General features: G+C 28.4%; 1 protein-coding gene across 1 annotated transcript; it reads left to right on the forward strand.

Annotated features, from left to right (window-relative positions):
* The first annotated feature begins 307 nt into the window (after nt 1-307).
* On the forward strand, nt 308-15,399 carry LOC100199865 (putative ferric-chelate reductase 1). Its single transcript, XM_065793061.1, has 16 exons — nt 308-645; nt 2,122-2,316; nt 2,391-2,744; nt 10,199-10,390; nt 10,576-10,680; nt 10,823-10,881; nt 11,043-11,143; nt 11,225-11,338; nt 12,315-12,427; nt 12,506-12,595; nt 12,668-12,724; nt 13,611-13,651; nt 13,760-13,818; nt 14,196-14,339; nt 14,412-14,467; nt 14,899-15,399. The coding sequence occupies exons 1-16, from the start codon at nt 583-585 to the stop codon at nt 14,989-14,991; spliced, it is 1,836 nt and encodes a 611-aa protein (XP_065649133.1). The 5' UTR covers nt 308-582; the 3' UTR covers nt 14,992-15,399.
* The last annotated feature ends 8,304 nt before the right edge of the window (nt 15,400-23,703 follow it).

Below are 23,703 nucleotides of genomic sequence, written 5' to 3' on the forward strand. Positions count from 1 at the left end.
GATGTTATCGTTATTTAATAAACATTCTTGACACAACGGAAAACAATTAACGATAAAAAAATAATGCACAAATTTATTTTGAAAAGAAATTATTTGTTATTCTTTTTTAAACTCTTTAATTATACTTTTTATATTAATAAAAAAATACACACATAAATTAGTTAGAAATAAAATAAAATTTTATTTAAAAAAAACAATTTTTGTAAAGAGGGGCGCAAATAAACTTGTATACTTAACCAATATTTGCTTAACCGATCTTTTCATAGGTTTACATATTAGTTAAGCATGTAAAAATAATCTCAAAAACGTGTTCAAAACAGCTGATACAAAAAAAATGATGTTCTTGCATCAGATTTTAGATGACCATCACAAGTTTATCACGTAGAATCCAACAGCATAAAAACCGCAGTTACGAAAACTTAAAAGACAAAAGTAACTAAAAAATTTAACTAAAATAGATACAAGAAAAGCTCATATCATCTTTCAATCAGTATTTATATGACATAAAAATCATTTATTTCAAAAAAACATTCGGAAAATATTATTAACACAATCTGATAACTGAATAGAACTAAAGAAAAAATGGATTACTTAATCATATTTGCTTCACTTCTCCTTCTACAAATTACTGCCGGAGTATTTAAGGTAAGTTAACAGTTTAACATTTTTAGATATATTATTCTTTATGCTAGAAATTAGTATGACCTTTTCGTATATATTGAGGTCCATTATGGAATTTGTGAATATACTATGTAGCGCTATGGATATGCTATAGAGAACTATTGAATACTGATATTTAAAGCGTTATTTATTGGTTATTTAAATAAAGAAAGATTGAATTGGATATTAAAAATTTATGAAACCTTTTAATAACAGTTAGGAGTTGTTTTTTTTTTATGAGGAGGAGGGAGGGGGAGGGGGGAGGGATTGAACTATCTTCATTTTTTGCCTTGGACCCACTAACTACAGTATCTTCAGACAGTACTGTAGTTAGTGGGTCCAAGGCTCCCCCAAAACCTGTCATTAGGGCCCCAAAATCTTCAAAATTCCACTTGGTAATACTTAAAAAAAAGCTCCTTTAATTCTGAGAAGGACCCCTAATTTTATAAATGGGCCCTCTAAATTCGCTGACCTCCCTCCTCCTAATGGAGATGCTGGGTAACCTAACCACGTCTCTGTATGAATATATTATATTTAATAAATATATGCGTATATATATTCAATGATTTGCTATGGCACTTGGCAAATGTATTAGTTTTAGCGTGGACACAATGTAAATTTTAAAGTCTAAATTTATTTATAGTAGAGGTGCATCGATGCATCGGCCTCGACATCGGTCTTAGTAACCATCGGCCAATGCCGATTGTTTTAAAAAATTGGCTGATGGTTACCAAGATGTCGAGGCACGGTGCACCCCTAATATATAGTGAATTCATGTTGCCGCAATGTGTAATTAAATAGTTAAAAAAAATTTATTTGAAAAAATACAAATAGTATAATAATTATTCTTTGTAAAAAAAATTTAAAAAGCTTCAAAATTTTTTAATTCTTGCTTCTAGAGCTTCCAACTTGAAATAAACTCCAACCTTTTAAGTTACTTGTTTTAGCCCTCGGTGTTCTTGATCGAAAAGAATTGAGTATTCAACAAATTTAACGTATCATAATTGACCTGCTGCCCCCCCTTCCTCCATCTCATATAAACCATTTTTTTATTTCTATAAAAGTATGGAGACACTAAAAAAAAATATCATAAAATGTTGGATTGATAGGTTAAAAGCTTAGGTACTTTTAGGGAGGTAGAGGGTACTCAATATAGCATATTGCAAGATGAGGAGGGGGGGGGGGGAGTCGAAAAAAAACCGTACGTACTTTATGAACGACCCCTAACGGAGGTTAATCGTCCATCCGTCCGGACGATTAGCTTCTAACAAACCTGTAACAAAGTCTAAAATAATTGTACAAGTACTAAATAAAGTAAATAGCTGAAGACACGTAATAATATGAAATCAATATTAATTATTATTATAACTACTAATTATAATAGTATTATTAATATAAAAAAATGCTATTATAATACTATCGCCAGTCTTACTTTTGAAATGTGTTGAATATCATCAATAGATTACAACAGAAGATTGTTACAAGACTGCTGATTGCTTTCTACTTCCAGATTATTGTACATCTAGCGATAACTGCAATATTATTATTAAGTATCAATTTAACTCTTTTCATGACGAATACTTTGTTACACTATTTTCAAGTGAAAAATGGGTCGGTTTTGCACAAACAATCAATTTAAACATGGCAATAAAAATGGTAAATTTTAAATTCAACTTTAAAAAAGAACGGCTTTTTTAAATATGTGTTCAAATATTTTTTTTATTATATAGAAAAATATTAAAGGAGAGATCTGCTTCAACAATAATTCTATTGCAACTTTAGCAAGTTTTTATGCATTACATAACTCTATGCCCAGTTTTTCTAAACCAGTAAATGGACTAAAAGTCGAAGAAACATATGTTTTGCCGACTGGAGGTGTTGTTTGTAAATATAATCGAAGTTTATTTGCTCCTGTAGAAAGTGAAAAATTTATGTATTCCCTTAATGAATCAGTAAATCTTGTTTATGCATATGGAGTTAAGTTAAAAGATGATGGTTACCCTAGTTACCATGGACCAAATAACCACAGCTATCTTCCTGATAAAATTGATATGAGGAAAATAAGGACTAGAAATAACAGTTTGGTAAGTAACATGTATATATATATATATATATGTATATATATATATATATATATATATATGTGTGTGTGTGTGTGTGTGTGTGTGTGTGTGTGTGTGTGTGTGTGTGTATTTGTTTATGTGTGTGTTTGTGTATATGTTTGTGTGTTTATAAACACACAGACATGTTTAGGATGTTTTAAACATCTATTAAAACTAGGGTTGCCAGACTATCGGTTTTTACGGAGGAGAATACAGCGCCGAAAATGTAAAAATAACTTTTTTTTACTGTGTTCTCCATTGTAAAAACCGGACATCCGGCAACTGTAATTAAAACATGGTAATATAACTTTTGGTTGTCCAACACAACTTTGTTACCCACTTGGTACCACCCACAAGATATATATTAGGTATGTGATTATTTTTAAGAATATTTAGTTCATGTTGTTTTTTGTGGAGTTTTATGAAAAGTCATGATAATATCAATAGCAAGTGTTAACCCTTCAAAAATTTTATCTCCTCGTTGTATTAAAAATATAAAATTGCACTTTTTATATAAAGTAAAAACATTTTTTTTAGTTTTTTTAGTATTCATTTATAATTTAAATTCTAAAATAAGTTTAAAATGAATATTTTTGAATGGTTTCCCACAATAATATCTTGCATGACTTTAACATTAATCATAAGCTAGGTACGTTACATGAAATTTTTAAATTCATCAAATTCTAGGTTGTTATATATCATTAAAAAGAGCTTTATTTCATTATTCCAAAAGTGAAAAAAATTTCAAAATCAAATCACCCTACAAAAAGTTATGACGTTTTAAGTACCGATTTTTTGATATTAGGGTTTGTTGAAGAAACTGTGGTCAAAATAAAGTTTTTATTAACTAAAACTATTATAACTTAATTAATTCTTATCCAAAAGTTTACATCTTGGTATCAAAAGATAGATACAAGAGTTATCTACAAATTCATAAAGGTTTCTAGATTTCGGGCGCATCCGGGGGCAAGAGAGGGCACAAAACCACGTTCAATACCGGCAATAAAGACCAACAATATTTGTAAAAAAGTGTTTTTTTTTAATGAAAATATAAATTTTTATTTACAAGATGTTTTTCTAATTAGCTATCCGACCACAGTCAAATATAGAAGTTTTATCATTGTCTTTGGGTGGATGTAAGGGTGATGGTTTCAAACACCCTATTGTCAAAAATGACTCTTTTTTTAATAAATATTTATCTTTATAATTAAAAGGAAATCTAGTATCAAATCAAAAATTATATTTTACTACTTCACAACATTACTAGTAGTGCACCCTTTGTTTCAAGGGGTGTATATGGGGAAGGGGCGTATCATCGCCCCCCCCCCTCTTTTACAACCTAAAAAAAATTATATTTTTAATGAGATTCGAAAATATATTTAAATGTAATTAAAATAATAAACTTTAATATAAAAACATCTTTTACCAAAATTCAAAATACATCACATAATGCTTAGTGATAGTTATAGATGGTTCCCCCTCTGACCTGAAAAAAATTTTGAAAAACAAAAAATGTTTTATAATATTATTTTAATTAGTTTACATCTTGGCTTTTAGTTAATGATTAAGATATTAAATTCGCTTAATGAAACTATATAATAATCATTGTTAACAATAGACACGACGTGAATCTAAGCTAGACCCATCTATCAAAAAAAAGTTCCACTACTCACTTTATATTTTTACAGGTTCCACTACTCGCAGTAATTTTTTTTGTGCTAGTTCCACGACTCGCTTTACATAGTTTTGCAAGTTCCACAACTCCGTGTACATATCATTGCAAGTTCCACTACTCACTGTACATTTTTTTTGCAAGTTCCACTACTCGCTATAATTTTTTTTGCAAGTTCCACTACTCGCTGTAACTTTATTTGCAAGTTCCACTACTCGCTGTAAATTTTTTTCGCAAGTTTAACTACTCGCTGTAAATTTTTTTTGCAAGTTCGACTACTTGCTGTACATTTTTTTTGCAAGTTCCACTACTTGCTGCATACTACATATATATATATATATATATATATATATATATATATATATATATATATATATATATATATATATATATATATATATATATATATATATATATATATATATATATATATATATATATATATATATATATAAATTAGTAAAAAACACTTATCTAACTTTTATTGCTCTGTTTCTCAAGAACATTGAGCACTCTATTTGTAAAATACACTAACATAATTTACATATATATGTGTGTGTGTGTGTGTGTGTGTGTGTGTGTGTGTGTGTGTGTGTGTGTGTGTGTGTGTGTGTGTGTGTGTGTGTGTGTGTGTGTGTGTGTGTGTGTGTGTGTGTGTGTGTGTGTGTGTGTGTGTATATATATATATATATATATATATATATATATATATAGTCGAAAAATTGTAAAATCATGTAGTAAGATAATAAAATGCATGTCCAATTATCAAAAAATAATGGCAACATATTCACATTAGGAAAACATCAACTCAATGAAAACATCAACTACAATGTCAGCAACCAGCTGGAACTTTTTCATATAATAATCAACAGTTTCAGAATCATTTTCTTTTCTAGTCCAGTAAGAAATAGTAATAGCCTTTCTATGCTTTTTTTAAGTTTTAGTATTCTGCTATTGTGCAAGACTGTCATTGCTCTATCGGAATCATATCATTCATAATTATTATTGATATAGTATGTAATAAATATATATATACTATATTATAGTATATATTTGATATATACTATAATATAGTATATATTAAGTATATAATATACTTTAATATAATATACTATAAATAGTATATTAAATTTAATATACTATAAATATATTATATATATGTCTATATATTTTTAGACAAATATTAGTATATTAATAATATATGATATATTCTAAATACCTAAAAAAGCCATATATTATATTATTATATGAAATAAAGCTTTTTAAAAATGTAATAGTATGATTGGACTGAGCAAAAAACATGTATTATTGATTTAATATTTAATAAATGTTATTTTTACATTGATACTTTATAAATGTAATATTAGTACTTATATCACAAAATCATTTTATAGAAAAATCACATAAATTTTTTAATAATTATTATTATTAGCTTATAAAAACGAATATTTAATATCCTACAGTACCCCCCCCCCCTTCTCCCCCAAACAGAAGTCGGAAAAACAAAATTTAGGTACCAAAAGTGAGGGTAAAAATAGGGTATCTGCTGTTTAAAATAAATTTTTGAAATTTGGCATGTGCATAGAAAACGTATAAACTTAAAAAAAAGAATAGGATAGAAAAAAAAAAAGATAATATCTTCAACATTTACTAAGCACAAGAAGTACAACACACTTTTTGATATCAATAAATAACACTTTAACTTTCGTCAATATAATAAAAAAAATACTCTTTAAAAAAGTTCAACTATTCTACTTTTAAAAAAACTTATAAGTTAATATAAAATTCTAAAAAAATATGCTACAAAACATCATCCTACCATACTGCCTAAACGCCATGTTCTAAAAACGTGGAACAGTTTTTTAGCACAAAAATCGGTTCCGTATTACGCGGTATTTAACATACCTGCTTATGATAAGCAAATCTTACCGCCTTTACTTATATATGTTCAGCATAAATATATTTGACTGTTTTGAATTAGATTTGGTGTGTTGCTCATTAAGGCATTGGCTTAACAAATCAACATTTTTAGTGCCTATGAGTGACTTGCAAATTTTAGTCAAATTATTTAAAAAATTACTAATTATTGTTTAGAACGATATCTAAAGTTAGTATAGATCCTTTTAATTAAACTTTTGAATTGGAACTAATGCTATTTATAATTCAAAACTAAAAATAAAGTTAGTCACAAAGAAGTATAATAAAAATTGCTGTAACATTTATGTTAAAGAATGAAACACCATTTTGTATAATGTTTTAATTTCCCTGCACTACTTTTATTTTTTATTGATTTTTGAAGTTAGGAATTCTGTTGTGTACATCAGCCTTTTGTATACATCAGTTGATGAGCTCATTGTTACATTTAGATAAGTCATATAAAAGAAGCAATTAATTTTGCAACATTAATTAACCTTTATATAGGCAAGAAAGAGTAAAATAGAAAAATATTATTTTAAGGTATTATGCTATTTATAATTCAGAGCTAAAACTAAAATCTCTCATTCTCATTAAATTAGTCTTTTTATTTAGGCTTTAAACAAACAAACAAAAAAATAGAATAAAAATTTTATTTGCATTATATATTTCATTTTTTATTAAAAGCAAAATAAAATTTTGGTTTGCAATTTATTAATTTATTGTTAGGATGTTGCCTCAGGACTGTGATCCCTAATCAATCAATCCTGCTTTCTTTTTTTCCTTTATAATTATTCTCATTAATGTTTATTACTCTACCTTGAAAAACAGAATAAGTTTTGCATATAATTTTAATATGATTGTAATATAAACTTTAATCGTAATATAAAATAGTCAATTATTATCCAACACATTTTTTGCAATATATTTTGATAATTAAGGTACTTCTTTTTACTACTTCTCTATGATTTTTTATTACCACTATTATTTTTAGTATTATTCTTTATTTATATATATGTATATATATATATATATATATATATAATATATATATATATATATATATATATATATATATATATATATATATATATATATATATACATAGGGCTAACATATGAAATTTTGGAAAAATCAGGACATCATGTCTTTTTTAACCTGTCAAATCAGGACAAATATAAATAAGCGAAAGTCTAAATCAGGACAAAAGCTTGTCACACTTAAAGTGAAAATGACAAAAAATACAACATTAAAAACCAGCTTTTTTTTACATTTTTGTAATGACTACAAGAATCATTTCTTTTCTTTGCTTTTAAACCAGTCATATTTTTCACTAGAGTGTACTTTTTCCAAGAACAACTGGTCATTTTTTATCTTTTCATAGAACTGTGAGCAATTGAGATCAATATTTAACTTACAAAAAAGCAAACTTTTCACAGTAGAAACTAGAAAAGAGCCTCTTTCAGGAGACCAAATATTGTTCATCATTGAAAACACCCTTTCCACAGCAGCTGAAGTTCCAGGAAGACTGAAAATGTATTCCAACACCAGTGAAAAATTTGCTACTGAAATGCCCTTTTCTCCAAAATGTTTCATCATCAGGACCCATTTTTCTTCACAACTCATATCATCAGATTTCCAAGTTTCAGAATTAGTTGACAAGTATGCCTTGACCAAAACAACTTCATCAAATAGTTCATCAGTATTTATTGCTATATGTCCAATTTTTCAGTTAATTCTTTCTGCAGCTTCTTCCAACTCTGGAAATGTTATTGCACTGTTTTGAATCCACATGAACTTTTCAGCATCAGCAAAGCTATCTTTCCAAAGGTCAATATAAAAAAGACATCTCTCGTAAAAACTAGTAAATTCTTTTTTGACAGCAATTTCGTCAATAATTCCGTCTTCAAATAGTTTTGCAAGTATCTTTTTAGCTTCCAGTGGAATAAACTTATTCTCAAATCTCTCCTTCAGATTATTCTGCAATACTTTTATCTCGTTAACAATATCACATGCACTTGCTCTTGTTTTTTCAATTCTCAGAATTGTTTTGTTGAATGTCTGAAGCTGACCATGAACAAACCAAAGATACATTTCACCACGTTCATCGCTAAAGAACTTACTAATTATCAATGGAGATTGCTCTTGAGACCAGAAGAAAGATTTGTCCCGCAAAGATTTCCAAAATTCTCTGAATTGCGGGTAGTAAAGAAAGGAATCTTGTGCTTCCATGCTGCAAAACTCTCTTGTAGTGAACATCAGCAAACTCGCAGAATTCTTGCAGTTGAGTAACTCTGACAGTGTAGATGTGAAAATATTTGTAAATTTTCACCACAAGAGCTTCAACGTCAATTGGTAAAACATCGACAGCTGTTTGAATGCAGTTGTGAACTATGTGAGCTCCACAGCCAATTTCAACAATCTCTCAACCAAGAAACTTTTTCAACCGACTGTAAACATTGTTTTGTCCTCGTCTTTTCACTCCACCAAAGTTTGTGTTGCAGTTGTCACCACAGAATCCAATCACTTTCCTTGATAAATCATGGCTATTGATGGCAGATTGCAAAGCATTGCACAAAATTTCTGATGTTTTACCAGGTACATTTTGAAATTCCAGTAATTTAACTTTTACTCCTTGATCAGACACAAAATATCTAACAAGGACAGGAAAAAGTTTCAGTTCATTTCGGTTAGATGTATCAGTTGCAATGGTGATGAAAGTAGCTTTCTTCAACTCCTCCTTAATTTCTTCAGAAATCATTGGTAGAATAACATTGAGAATAATAGCCTCACATTTTGTTCTTGCAAGTCCAAACTTTGGTTCAAAAAGTTTTGAAATTAATTTGGTTGAGCAATCAGCAGTTTTAAAGCTCAAATCATGAAGTGTGAAAAGCAAAAGTAGCTTCCTTTGCTGCCAGAACTAGATCTTTATCACTTAAACTCTCAGTCTTGAAGAACGATGTTATTGATGCAGAACTTGCTGATGCTTTCAAAGCATTTTTGTGTCTCTCCATTGTTAAATGCTTGGTGATGTCTGTCCTTCCGCCATTTGCAACAGAAAATTCAGTCAAACAATCTCCGCATCTAACTTTTTCACCACTTTCATAAACTTTCTTCAGAAAAGGAAATTCATTCTTCAGAGTTTCATTAAAATGGCACTTTCTTTTCGACATTTTGACTTTAATAAGGGATTTTTTTTTACTTTAAGTTAAAGTAAAAGTTTAACACTAAAAAATCCTCTGTCACGAAGTAGAAACTTTGTAAAAGTGGAAAGTACCAAACCAGCAAAAACAAAAAAAAAGTACTGCCTTATCATGTCTGCTACCACTGCCATTTCTGGCAGCACTGCCTAAAATTGCAAGAAAATAGTAAAAATTGAATGGAGAAGTTGGAGTTGCCAAGTCAACATTTTTCTCTTTGCTTTATTTTTTAGTTTTTGTCAAAATGATATTTTATTCTTTTTTGTTATGGTTTTTTAAAATCAGGACATTTTGGCACCTGATCAGGACAGTCAGGACAGACCCTTCAAATCAGGACAGGACTATGGTAGCCCTATATATATATATATATATATATATATATATATATATATATATATATATATATATATATATATATATATATATATATATTACACAAAGGTTTGTATGAAGTGTGAGCAGTTTTGTGCACTTGTTTTGAAATCTTAGAGACATTATAAATTTTATCAAGTTTGTTTCTTTTTATAATAAAAACCATCAAAGAGCCTTGTTAAAATAAAAGCTAAGAAATTATATACATAATTAAATTATTTAATAATGTTAAGTAGTCTCCCAATTTAAATCCTTTTAATTTTTGTTTCATAATACAGTTTGACTTTTCTAAATGTGGCAAAGAATTTAATTGCTTTCAACAACCGCCTGGTTGTTCTGATACCTGTAATGCTGCTGCAACATTTTTATATGATTCAAATTCTCAGAAAATTGTTTTTCAACTTTGGGCAAGCAAATCTTTGAAATGGGTGGCTTTTGGACAAAAGCCAAACAACAATGACAATTTTATGGTAATTTTACTTCCAGTTTAAGAGTTTGATTAAGTTAGTTTGTATTGTTAAGATTATATCAAGTTTTTAGTAGCTTTAAATTTGAATTTATATTAGTCAACTTTTGAAATTCTGAATGATTTTGTTTGGAAATAGAGAAACTATTTGTGTTTGCAAAACTTTATTATGTTCAAGTATCATTTTAGATCAGAGTTCGAGGGGAATATTGCATACGATTACCAACAGTTGGTTTTGGTAATTTTAATGGTAACAATTTGAAGGATGCTGGTACACCTCAATGGGTTTCTGAAGTAATATAAATTTTATTTGTTGTATTTCATTAGTATTTATTTATTTTTATTGTTATTATTATCTTTATAAGTATCTAATTTTATTTTAATTTAATTAGGTTTCATTTATTTAATAAGAATAAATTTACAAAATTTATTTAAGGTCGAAGGTGTTAAACTTCATTCAACTGAAGTCATGCATGATGGCTCTATTTTATGTAGGTGAGGAAATATTTATTTTGGAGAATCCTTTGTTAAGTTATTGTGGTGTTTAATTAAAATTAAAAGCAGTTTATTGTGATAAAATATGATATCACTGTAAGCATTATAAATGTAAAAATTATAAAAAATTATTTTCAAAAAACTAAATCTGTGTACCTTAGATATGAAAGACCTTTAAAGTTGTCTAGTGAAAATGAAAACTACTTATATGACATGAATGAACCTCTATATGCTGCACTTGCTTTCGGAGATATATTGTCAGGTATTTATGGTTGCAATTTATCTATAAAACTTAAAATTGATAATTTAAAATAAAACTATGCAATTTTAGATATATTTTTAGGAAGTTTTCCTGATCAACATACTGATTATATAAAATCAAGTGATCCGATCGATTTTAAAGTAGTTCAAGACATTGATTTTGACACAATATCCATTAAGTTAAAAAAAGCTCATGGTAAGTTTTTTTTAATTTTAATTCACCTCCCCAATGCCATGAAGGCCACTATAATCAAGGAGGCTACTTTAGTTGTGGTTACAGCCCTCTCTTAACTCTATAACTCCAAAACATGAATCTTGGAAAATAGGTCCGCTGCACGGAGAAACAAGTTGAGCCCTGTACTACCAGGGACATGGTGGGGATCGAATGTTGCCAAGAAATATCTAATACAACCATTACAAAAATTTCTCAAAAATAGTGTAAATGTTTTGCTTGAAAATTGTTACTTGATACTTATTTTTGATGATATTTATTCAACTGTTTTTTTTTTTTTTTTTTTCATATCTTATATTGATATTTAGGATTAAGATGAGAATGTATTATATATTATTATATATTTTCTTTATTATTTATTTGTATTATATTGTATTATATATTTTCTCTATCATCAGCTTAAAAAGTAATTAAAAACAGCAATAAAGAATGTATTTAGTTATTCCAAATATATGTACAAAAATGTATTTAGTTATTCCAACTAAATACATTTTTGTACTTTGTGGGAGAACAGTGAATGAAAGATTTTTAACTTTTATTTTTTTTTCAATTTTTTTGACAAAATATTTTTGATTTTTTTTTTAATTATTTAATCTAGTATAAGAAAGTTGAATTATTTTTTAACGATTAGTGTTTAGAATATTTAACTTCAAAAGTGGGTTATCAGGGTGTTTTTTTTGGGTTAGCTGTAATAAAAAATATTTTTTGTGGTATTTTTCATTATAATAGTATTTGTGATTTAATGATATTTATTTTATGTTTGTTGTTTTGTAATAAATTTTGTAAAAAATTTTAATATGTAATAAATATATTTTTACTTAGAATTGTTTTTGGCATTAAGGCAATTAATTTTATTCTTGCCTATGATACCATTTACTTTTAATATAATATGTTCTGTCCTCAGTGTGTGGTTGCATCATGTTTTTGTTTTTTTTTCCAGGTAGCCTTATGGTGCTTGCATGGATTTTTTTTATGATCTGTGGTATATTTACATCACGTTACATGAAACCAATCTTAACTAGTAAAATAGCTGGTAAAGATGCTTGGTTTAGGGTAAATAAGTTTTTAAGATGTATTATTATTATTATTTTTTTTTAATAAAAAGTGTTGCATTTTAATGTTGCATTTTAGATACACCAGTTCATCATGACTATGGGTTTGCTGTGCATGATTTCTGGCTTTGTTATTATTCTTGTCCACTTTAAGGGAAAGCTGTATCTGGTAAAATTGTTTTTATTTTTTATTTAAAAATATCTTAATGGTCAGCATTTTTTATTTTTTATTTCATTTTAGAAAAATGATATTCATCATTGGCTTGGATTCTCGGCTATTATTCTTGGTTTACTGCAGGTGAAGAAATTTTCTGTACCTATCTTGTTATTTTTTTTTCATAATGATATTTTTACAATTCATTATTCCAATTTAAATAATATTTTAATTTTCATATTAAGCCAGTTGCTTAGCAACTTTAACTTATAAACTAGTTCAGATTTTAAACTTTCTACCGTGTTTTTTTTAACTTTCTACCATTTTTCTTAACTTTCCACCATTTTTTTTTATTTTCCACCATTTTTTTTAATTTTCCTTTATTTTTTTTAATTTTCCTTTATTATTTTTTATTTTCCACCATTTTTTTTTATTTTCCACCATTTTTTTAAATTTTCCACCATTTTTTTTTAACTTTCCACAATTTTTTTTTATTTTCCACCATTTTTTTTAATTTTCCACCATTTTTTTTTATTTTCAACCATTTTTTTTAATTTTCCACCATTTTTTTTAATTTTCCACCATTTTTTTTAATTTTCCATATTTTTTTTTGACAATGCTAAAGAAAATCAAATAACAAAACAGTGCAAAGTAAACTTAAACATAATATAATTAGTAAAATAATAAAATAAGTACCATTTACCTTATTATTTTCCTAATTATATTATGTTTAAGTTTACTAAAGTTGCAGTCCAGAAAAGAGTTTATTATTTTGAAAATATTACAAGAATGATAATCTTTGATGATGTTTTCTTTGAATTAAAAAAATGTTCAATAAGAAAAAAAAAAATTGAGCAAGCTAATTTTCAATATGCTAAAAAACAACAACAGCAAGTCTAACAAAAATCTCAATGAAAAAGTAATTCTTATTTTTCATCATATAAAAATAGTTAAATGGATATTTTTTTGTTTAGAGTGTAATTTTTTTGAGCATATAAACTTATCTTTTAAATTTAATTTTGTTTTATAGCCAACACTTGCTGTTTTTCGGTGTGCTCCAGATCACTCAAAGTAACTCTTTTTACTTTGAATAGAAAATTTAATTTTCATAAGACATGTCTCCAAAAATCTTTTATTATTATTATTATTGTTATCATTGTTGATTGTATTTATCTTTAGACGCTACTTATTCAACTGGATCCACAGATTTATTGGAATGTCAGCTTGGTTAATAGCAGGTCAGAATTTTTTTTAAACTTTTATCTTTTTATATTTTGTTATTTGCAATGTATTTTGCAATGTGATGTAGTTGCATATAAAATTTTGGTTAATGCAACACTTTTTTAAATATCCATCATCACATGACTAAGAAAAATAAGACAAAATAATGTTATTTAAAACAATTAACTTAAATGTTTCATTTGCTTGAACGTCAAATGTTTTTATATAGACTTTAATAAGGAGTTTTTTTATTGTGAGTATTTTATTGTGATACTGTTATTATTTATTTCGTTTTTGTTGTGAGTATTTTATTGTGTGTTTTAGTTAATTTTATATTGTATTTGAGTTTTACTTAATAAACATTTTTAATTAAATTTTTATATTTTTTAACTAGTTTCCTCGATAGTTTTTGGGTTGAAACAATTATCGTTAGACTTCATCCCCGCAATTGCATTTGCTGGTATTGTTCTTGTGCTATTTATCGCTCTTGACATCATTCAGCTAACTTCTCAATATAAATGTTGTTTTACAAATGCTAGTAAGTTTTTAATTTAAGTTGTTTATTTATATTTTGGTTTATTAAAAAATCATATTATCAATATATTTTTAGAAAATATGTTTGAATCTGAATCTTACGGCATCTTGGGAAATGGCGATAAGAAAAAAGTAATTCAAACTTAATAAATTAAAAAATAAATGCATATATGAGCCTCTCAGTGCGCTCTTTGATTAACTCCATAAAAATAAAAGTGGAGAAAAGCGATGAAATAATATACATAGATTTTTTTTAAAATTCCCATTATTATATTAAAAAAGTAGTTTAATGAACTTAATCTTTATTATTTGGGAAATTTATTAAAAATGCGAAAAGCTATGACTAAATCAAATGCTTAAATTTAAGATTTTTCAGTGTGCATTGAGAAACTCATGTATCAAATTATTTTTACAAAATAATTATTTTGTTTTTTAAAGTAACAACTCGATAAAACCGTTTAATTTTTATTTATATATATAGAAATAATCGAAAACTGTTGTGTACTTAAATTGTTATTCACTTAATATCATTGTTGTAAACAACGTTCAACTTTTTTTTTTAGAATCCAGCATGCCATTACATCTTTATGGCAACTATTTATGTCATGTCTTGCGCAGTTGCGGTTTTTTATGTGATTATGATAATAAAACATTGAACCACTTGTAAAAGAATATTTATGCTGAATTTTTATATTATTTTAAAAGTTTCTTATTTTCGGAATATAAAGTTTTAAATATTTTAATATGAAGTTCAGATCTTTAGGTAGCACTTTTTAAAAAAATTTTGAAGTTTAAATATTTTGATAGGCGATTAAAAATTTTTTGTATTTATTATTATTCTGAAATTTTTATGAGTTATAATTCTTTTTTACTAATAAAATATTGCATATTATACATTACATATTGTAAGTATGCAAGTACTGTAAAAATATGTTATATGATATTTTAATACATGTTGTATATGTACATATATATACATTTTATTTTATATTATAAATAATGTATTTTACACACTATACATTTTAAATAGTACATTTTTTGTAATAAATGTAAGTGTTTGGTAACGATCGGTGTTTTTTTTCAGTAGGAATGCGCCGAACGTTCGGTTCGGCCGAACATACAAAAAATGCGAAATTTGGAAAATTTCATATTTTTTTAGATCAGACTTCAAATTTAACTCATTTGTACCGTAAAGAGTAATTTAAAAAGTACATATACAGCCATCTACAACAACCCATCATTCGGACAGTTTTAATATTCTGTTAACCAAACCAACAGTGATATTTCTTTACAAATCTAGCTGCTTCCGTGTATAGGGCATCCAATACCGGTATACCGAAAACCGGTATCCCGGTTTACCGGCCATTTATTATTACCGATACCGAGTTCTCAATACCGATATTTCAATTATTTTTTTCATCGCACAGAAACTGTTCCATTAGACTTCGTGCGTGTTTTGACACAGACATTTTTAGAGAGTTATAAGCATGAAAATATCACAGAAAAAAACTTTGATTATAAAAATGGATAACAAAAAAAATTTTCATTTTGTTTTTTGTAACTTTGTTGTTGTGCTTCATTTTATTTGCTTTATATATATTTGCAAATATAACAACAACAAATAAAGACAAAGAATAATTTTAAAAAGAATAAATATTTAACACACGTATTCATAGGCAAGATAAAAAAAACCTAAAAACATCTCTATTACAGATTTAGTTATGTTTTTTTATTCATATAATATAGAGATGTTATTTTTTTTTTTGTTTTAAATCTCGTCTGATAATTGATATTTCATAATCACTGTTTGCACGTGCTTAAAATAACGACTTCTCAAAATAGAATACGATTTGGAAGTAATGACTTATAGGCTTGTATAAGCACGCTTTTTAAGACTGCTTGGGAATTGCGATTGCGAAATGATGTGTATATATATGTGTAGTTTATATTATTTTTGTTTATGATTCGCAGTCAGTTTAAAGTATAACACATTTAACGAAATAAAATATAATTATATGAAAAGTTCATATAATTTAATATGTAATTCATATAATTATATTAAATTCATATAAGTTCATATCTTTATCTTCATTTTTATAAGTTTTTAATATTTATTTATATTGTATTTCAATATTAATTTTCATATTTTGCAAATTATAGTATTCAAAAACGTGCTACCATGGCTGATAAACCAAAAGCATTTGAAGATTTTAAAAAAGGACTTCATGACAAAAACTCTGTGTGGAATTACTTTTTGCGCAAAAAGTCTGGAGCTGCCGCAAAATGTAAAAAATGTGCTAGAGAAATGAAGACCTGTGGTGGCTCGACTAGTGGATTCCATACACATTACTTTCAACGTGATAAGGGGTCGTCCATAAAGTACGTACGCCAAAAATTTTGAAATTTGACCCCCCCCCCTCCCCCCTGTTGCCATGCGTACTTTTATATCCCCACCCCCCCTTAAAAGTACGTACGTTTCTCAAATAACCCCCCCCCCTTATATATCCCCCCCCCCCATCCCTCCTTTATTTTTTTTTCTCAATAAAAAAGTTTATTTAAAAAAAAAAATGGAGGGTACCTTAGATACTTTATACGACCCCAAAGCTCTTTGTTTGCGCATTTTAAAAACGTCTTAAAGTATATATGCAAATAATAATTTAAATCAATTTAAAATACATAAAAAGTAAGTGTGTATTTGGCCGAGAGGTTAATGCGGCGGAAATTGGCTTAGGAGTCGCAGGTTCGATTCCCGGTGATATCCATGTAAATCTCTATTTTTGTTTTAATAACGAATCAAATGTAAATAAACTATACTTAAGGTGGACGTTATTTTCAGGCACCCCTCTTTAGTAAGTAAAAAACGGGTCTTACGTAAAATTAGTAATATTGAAAACAAAGGGTAAAACCCAGTGGGAGGGGGCAACAGCAAATTTTGTGCCCTTTTGCTAATTTAAGAAGCTTTTTATTTTAGCAAAACCTAGCGGTGAAAATTGGAAGATTTTGAGATGCCATTGACAGGTTTTTTTTGGGGGTGACTCCGTCCCATCAACCACATCCCTCAGGTCTTACTCAGGGCCAGTATATAAGGGGTGGCATGTGTGCATGAGCCCCCTCAGGATTTTTTGATGTTCCAGATAGAACACTTTCACACATCGTGCAAACTTAAGTTTGATAATATGCCAAATGAGGTGGCCTTGCAAAAAATTTGGATGGCGGAGGCCTGGGAACAAAAAGCCCTAAAGCGTTTGCGGCCTCCGCCATCCTGATATTTTGCAAGACCTTTTCATTTGGCATAGGTATAAACAAACTTAAGTTATGAGTTTGCACGATGTGTGAAAGTGTCCTATCTGGAACATCAAAAAATTCTGAGGGCGCCCATACATGTGTGTGCATAGAGGAAAACTATACCCTTTACTCCATATACCATACATCTTTTTATGTTGGTAAACTAGAATCTTAAGTCAGAATGTCATTTTTCTATTGATTAGCTGGTTAATTGTGATAAATTAGAAAATCGAAGTACGTACTTTTAAATTGAACCCTCCCCCCCCCCCCCCTCCCATACGCTTTCGTACGCTTTTTGAAAACCTCCCCCCTCCCCCCTATGAGCGTACGTACTTTATGGACGACCCCTAAAGGCATAGTTTTCTGAAATGAGTTTAATCAGTAAAAAAAGAAGGTTATTACTTATATCTGAGTCATACATATGAGAAGCTACTTCAGTGAATATTTTATCAAAATTCACTGATCTTGCAATTGTATTTTGAATTGCTAATTAATTTGGAAAGTGGGCATCTGTTGAAGCAAGCGATCTTTAAAAGCACTTTCAGTTTCTTAACATATGATAATAGCACTTGTGGCTGATTAAATCAAGTCTCTTCTGTCTTTGAATTTTAAAAAACTATTTTGTTCTAAATGAACAGGGAGTACTTGTGCATTCTGACGTTTATTGCAGATAAATTTTTTTGAAGTCGTTTTAACTCCATACCCACCAATATATGAAATCAAAGCCTTTTTATATTCAAATATATTGCTGATAATTGAAACAACAATTGCAAAGTCAGAAAATTATTTGTCTAAAACATTTATTATATGAGTTTTATCTCTAATGCTGCAGTTTCCATTTAAACTCTGAACTTTGCATCTCAAGTTGTTTATATGTGGCTGTGAAATATTGGTAATTTGGATTGTTGTTAAACATTCTAGCTATTTTTTAGAATTCTTTTTTAGAACTCTTCTCAACTAGAACTCTTTTTTAGTGCTGTGATGTCACAGCACTAAAAAAGAGTTTTAGTTGATCTTGACAGAGCTTAAATGTGAGCTTATAAATAGTTTAATGGTAAACCTTCTTTTTTAACCTAGTCTAGAAATATACTTTCAAGAGACTTAATTGCTACCAAAAATCCGATAAAACCAGTTTTTCAACTAGACAAGATTTTTTGCATATCAATAATATCTGTAAGACTAATGATTTAGTTATATGACAAGGAATGAAAACCAAAGAGCCTTAATACATGCACGCAATGCTGACGTGTATTTTTTGGCAAATGGACTTCCTAATTTAATACCTATAAGTATTAGAGCAACAACAAAAGTAATGAATTGAAGTGTTGGTACACTAACGTCACATATCATATAGCCAATCTATGATGCGAAACTCAACGGTAACAATACAACTTAAAACTGTAATAATTTGGATTGGGAAATAAATTAATTGGTTTTAAAATTGCAACAATCTTTGAAAACATTGCAAAGTTGTATAATGGACCATCAAAAGTAAGCGAAAAAACTTTTATACCAACATCAAAAAGTTTCTTCAAACAACTTCTAACTAAATTATCACGTTCCACACCGCTAAGTTCATTAATACAAAATAACTGCACGGTACTTTTTAATAACTATTTATTGAAACCACCACAGATTTGAACAAGTACTATGGTTAAGAATCGTTGCTATCAATGCCATTTCCAAGATTAATAAACCCTTTAAATATTTTTCCATCTCATAGTAGATGTTTCCTTATTGCCATCTCATCGAGCATTTTTTGAAGCGCATACTGCAGCTTGAAGAACAATAAAAACAGCTTTGGTAAATCCAGTTTCCGCTGGTACTTTAGTGTACCAATGTCTTATTTGAATAAATTATTATGCTCAAGAATAGTAAAATTACAAAGTCAAGAGGTGAAATTTCAACGCTTTTTTTTTTCTGTTTACTTGGCAAATCAATATAAGAATTTTACAAAAATTTTACAAAATTGTGAGTTTATATTGTCGGAATATTTTTGTAGACAATATTAATATTTTTAAGAAAAAATTTTTTGGATCGTTTTTGATTATAAGTTAGCTTATACAAAAATATAAAAATTATACAAAAAGTATTGTCAAGATACTGATATTAGATACTAGATAGACAGTACTGTTTAAATAAAACTTAAGAAAACCTTTGCCACCATCAACTCCTAGCTTATTAAACAGCCACCATAAATTTTGAGAGATTGAATAACATAATTTACAAGACTTGATAAATCATTGTAGAGAACAACAACCCAAACTGTACCAGTATCTCCTTTTCCATCGGTAATTTTTAAGTCTCTGCATGTCAAGAAATTACTCAAGTGTTAACCTGCTCTTAGAAAATTCATGCAAAAGTTTAGCTGTGCCATTTTGCTACTTGATGTTTGGTTTACAGTTACAATAGTTTTTTTAATCAGTAGGTTGACAGACACGTATTTAATTGTACATTTACATGGGCTTTAAGTATTCAACTTTGGGAGCGCTTGATGGTGGATGGAGTACTACTTTGACCTGAAACCAAATCATACATATTTTATGTTTATAATACACCTTACTTAAAAAGTTTTTGGATGACTTTCGAACTATTTTTACAGAAATTAGACATTAGTCAAAAACTTTTTGAAAACTGTCTCATTTATTTGTAGTCAAAAGTTTCTTTCTATATATATGTAAAAATGATAAAAGTTTAAATATTTACCGGGGGTAATAAGGTTCGTAGAGGCCCGCTGGATGCTTTAACAAGTTGATTAGTTTTTGGAGATAATCCTTTATAGGAAATAACTCAAAATGCGATTTGTTTTGCTGCTTTGGAAACATTTTCTGATAAAAGTTCATGGTTTTCCTTGAACTTTAACAAGTTAAAGGGCTCCTTCCAGTGATAATTCATAATTGGAAATTTCTTGAAATCATTTCTTTACCCTCTTTTTTCAGGCACATAGTAGTTCTACAGAACTTGCAGAGTCCTTGTGGTATCCGAAAATCACTGACATTGATCTTGATCTTGTACAGTTGTTATATTTGATCTGCTTGAAAAGTAGTAAGCTTTCTTAAACATTTTTTTAGACAGAGCAATCAAGACAAACATTCAATTTTAATTAGGAATCTTTGCTTGATTTGGCATGTCATAACTCACTAGATCTAACTTCACTGAATCAAACTCTGCCTTTTTTTTTCAAAACCTAGCCTAAATTTATATTGGATAACAATCCATCGAACAGACTTACAAAACATTTTTGATTTAAAAATATTAAAAACAAGGAAATATTTACTAAACTTACGAGAAAATAATTCTTGAAATTTTTTTTCCTTAAAAGTAAATAATTATTTAAGTTAATAATACTTGTCACACTTAATGACAATTTAGATTTTATTTGATGAAACTAAAAACGATTTTTACTACTCTTCAAAAAACTGTTCTCCCCTTTGTAACATCTTTCTCTTTTGGTAGAAATTTTCTTATTTTTTTTGCCCCTGCAATTATTTTCATCAATTTTTACAAATATTGTTTCAAAACAACCCTAATCTGTAAAGTCAATTATCTTAGTCAATTAAAAAAACTATTTGGTTTTCTCACAGTTTTTCTGTTTTAAGAGAAATAAAAAAATTTTTAAAAATGAAAATGGTTCATGTAATAGTAAAACAATTACAATAAAGTTGTTGGTATTACATAGTAGAACACTCATACAACGATTATTTTAAAAATAGTGGCATCACGGTAATCAGTCACGCTCTGAGGTATAAGTTGCAAAATACTAACAAAATTTAAACTAAAATTTACATAAATCCTTACAAAGTTAACAAATCAGAATTTTATAGTTTGATGTGGCAATTGGCTATATTTGCACTAATTTTTATCAAATTATATAAAGTGGTTCTCATTCTTTGAGTGTTTTTATTTGCGCACTACTAAGGCAAAGTCTCACTAAATTTGAATTCAAATTAAATTTTTTTAATCGGACAAAGTTAAAAGATTTTTAAATTTACCTCACAGGGTACCTTGATTTGTACGCTATTTTTCCATATAAGTGGCATTGTTGGGTCATCTAGGTTAGCATTATCAGGATCCATAATAACTGTGAATAAATAGATTTATATTATCTGCAAACATAATTGAATTTAACTTTACTAATGTCTACTAATACACATAAATCTTTTTGTATTAGTGCTAATGTAACACGAAAATCTATTGATTAAGCAACAACAAAATTATATTAGAAAATTTATATTTAAAAATGTAAAAACCGCTTTTGTAAATTTTTATTATAACCTGCCTTAATCCCCCCTCCCCCTCCCCTCACTTAATTCAAACTGGTTGATACCGTTGCAAACAGAACTAAGTAATGCTAATTAAATAAACATATATAAAGTCAAAGCTAGTCAACTTTTGAAAAACTAAATTGTTAATTTTATTGACTACAAGTATCTTACTAACTAAATAAAAATTAAATTAATCGGCTAATCATACAATTAAAACATCCAATATCTATCAATTCACTAGATTTAACTTCATCAACCTTTAATTTGCTATGATGCTGACATATTGGTTGAGTAAAGGCTAGAGATGGTGTCTTAATAAAAATACTCATTTTGGGTTGGTGTTAACTGCATCCAGCTACTATCTTGTAGAAGACCTTCTAGGCAAAGACTTAAAAGGCATGCAGAATAATTCTGCTATCTAGCCTCGAACCTATTTTTTATCTATTAGGCTGATGTAGATATAGCCTGTGTTACGTTGTTTCCTGCTTATGATGATGAGTGCTTGATCTTCTTGACTCTACTTATAGATTTTTGCTTGTGCCTCTATGATAGTGGCTATCAACTCTTCCTTTTATCTTCTAATGAGGGTACAGCTCTAAAACTCAGTTTAATGGTTCTGAGACCGACTAGTACTAAGGTTTCCCAAACTCTGTGGTAACTCTCAAAAAGGCTAATTCCATTAACAGTTGTAAAATATCAGAGTATTAACAGTGTTATGTTGCGCATGGATGGTGTCCCTGCTAATGCTTTTAGTGTGCGTTGTTGAGGTCACATAATGAGCCCTTAACTAAAAGTTTGTGTTAATTAAGAGAACTGAGACAACTGCATAGCTCATTGCTTAGGCGGTGCTCTATTAATAAATGAGTCAAGTTCTCTTTAAACTTAAATCATGCCCAAACCAACCCAATCTATTAAACATAAAGAACCATTCCCACCACTGTTTCAAAATATCATTCACAAATATATGTGGCCTTCAAAGTAACCTTCCATCAGTTGAATCTTACCGTTTGTAAAGTTCACTAGACTTGCTTGCACTTTGTGAGATTAATTTAAATTCGGCTATTTCTTTTTCAGATCTCAGTATTAATGGATACTATACTTTGATTTGCAAAAACTCCAATAGTCTTGCTCCAATAGCTTGGCTTGGGGGTATATGTACGCATCAATTCACTTATTTGTCGAGAAATCAGGTTTGCATTTTTTGACTATTCTTTTATGTGCTACCGCTCAGCATCTCTTCATTTTATTACGTTTCTCTTTATTCTTTATCATTTTACTTCTTTGCATAACTGCACTTTTTTAGATGTAATTTTTGATAAAATTTACTAAGGTAAATTTTATCAAAACCCTTTACCCTTTCTATTTACCCCTCTGCCAATATTGTTGTTATTGATGACTTTAATGCTCCTCACACTGAATATCTCGACAGCTTTCAGTATCTAAAGCTTTTAATAAAGTTTTGCATGCTCATCTTCTTCATAGCTTGCTTGCATATAGTTATCTGGGAAAGTTTTTAAGATTATCAAATCATTTTTTTCTAACCGCTTTATCAAAGTTATCCTCGAAAGTCAACGCTCTTCATCATTTCCAGTAACTTTTTATCTACATTAATGATCTTTCTGCCAATGTTACATCGAAAGTGGCCCTGTTTGCTGATTTAATTTTATACTTTAGTCTTAACAAAAAGTCATCTCTTTTAGACCGCTTAGAATAGGCAGCTGTTCCACTTCTATAACAGATTGGGCTTACAGTGGCTTGTGATCTTTAACTTCAACAAAAATGAGTATTAACATTATATTTCTGGTACATTTCTATTGA

The sequence above is a fragment of the Hydra vulgaris genome, chromosome 03 (genome assembly GCF_038396675.1).
Source record: "Hydra vulgaris chromosome 03, alternate assembly HydraT2T_AEP".
NCBI lineage: Eukaryota > Metazoa > Cnidaria > Hydrozoa > Anthoathecata > Hydridae > Hydra > Hydra vulgaris.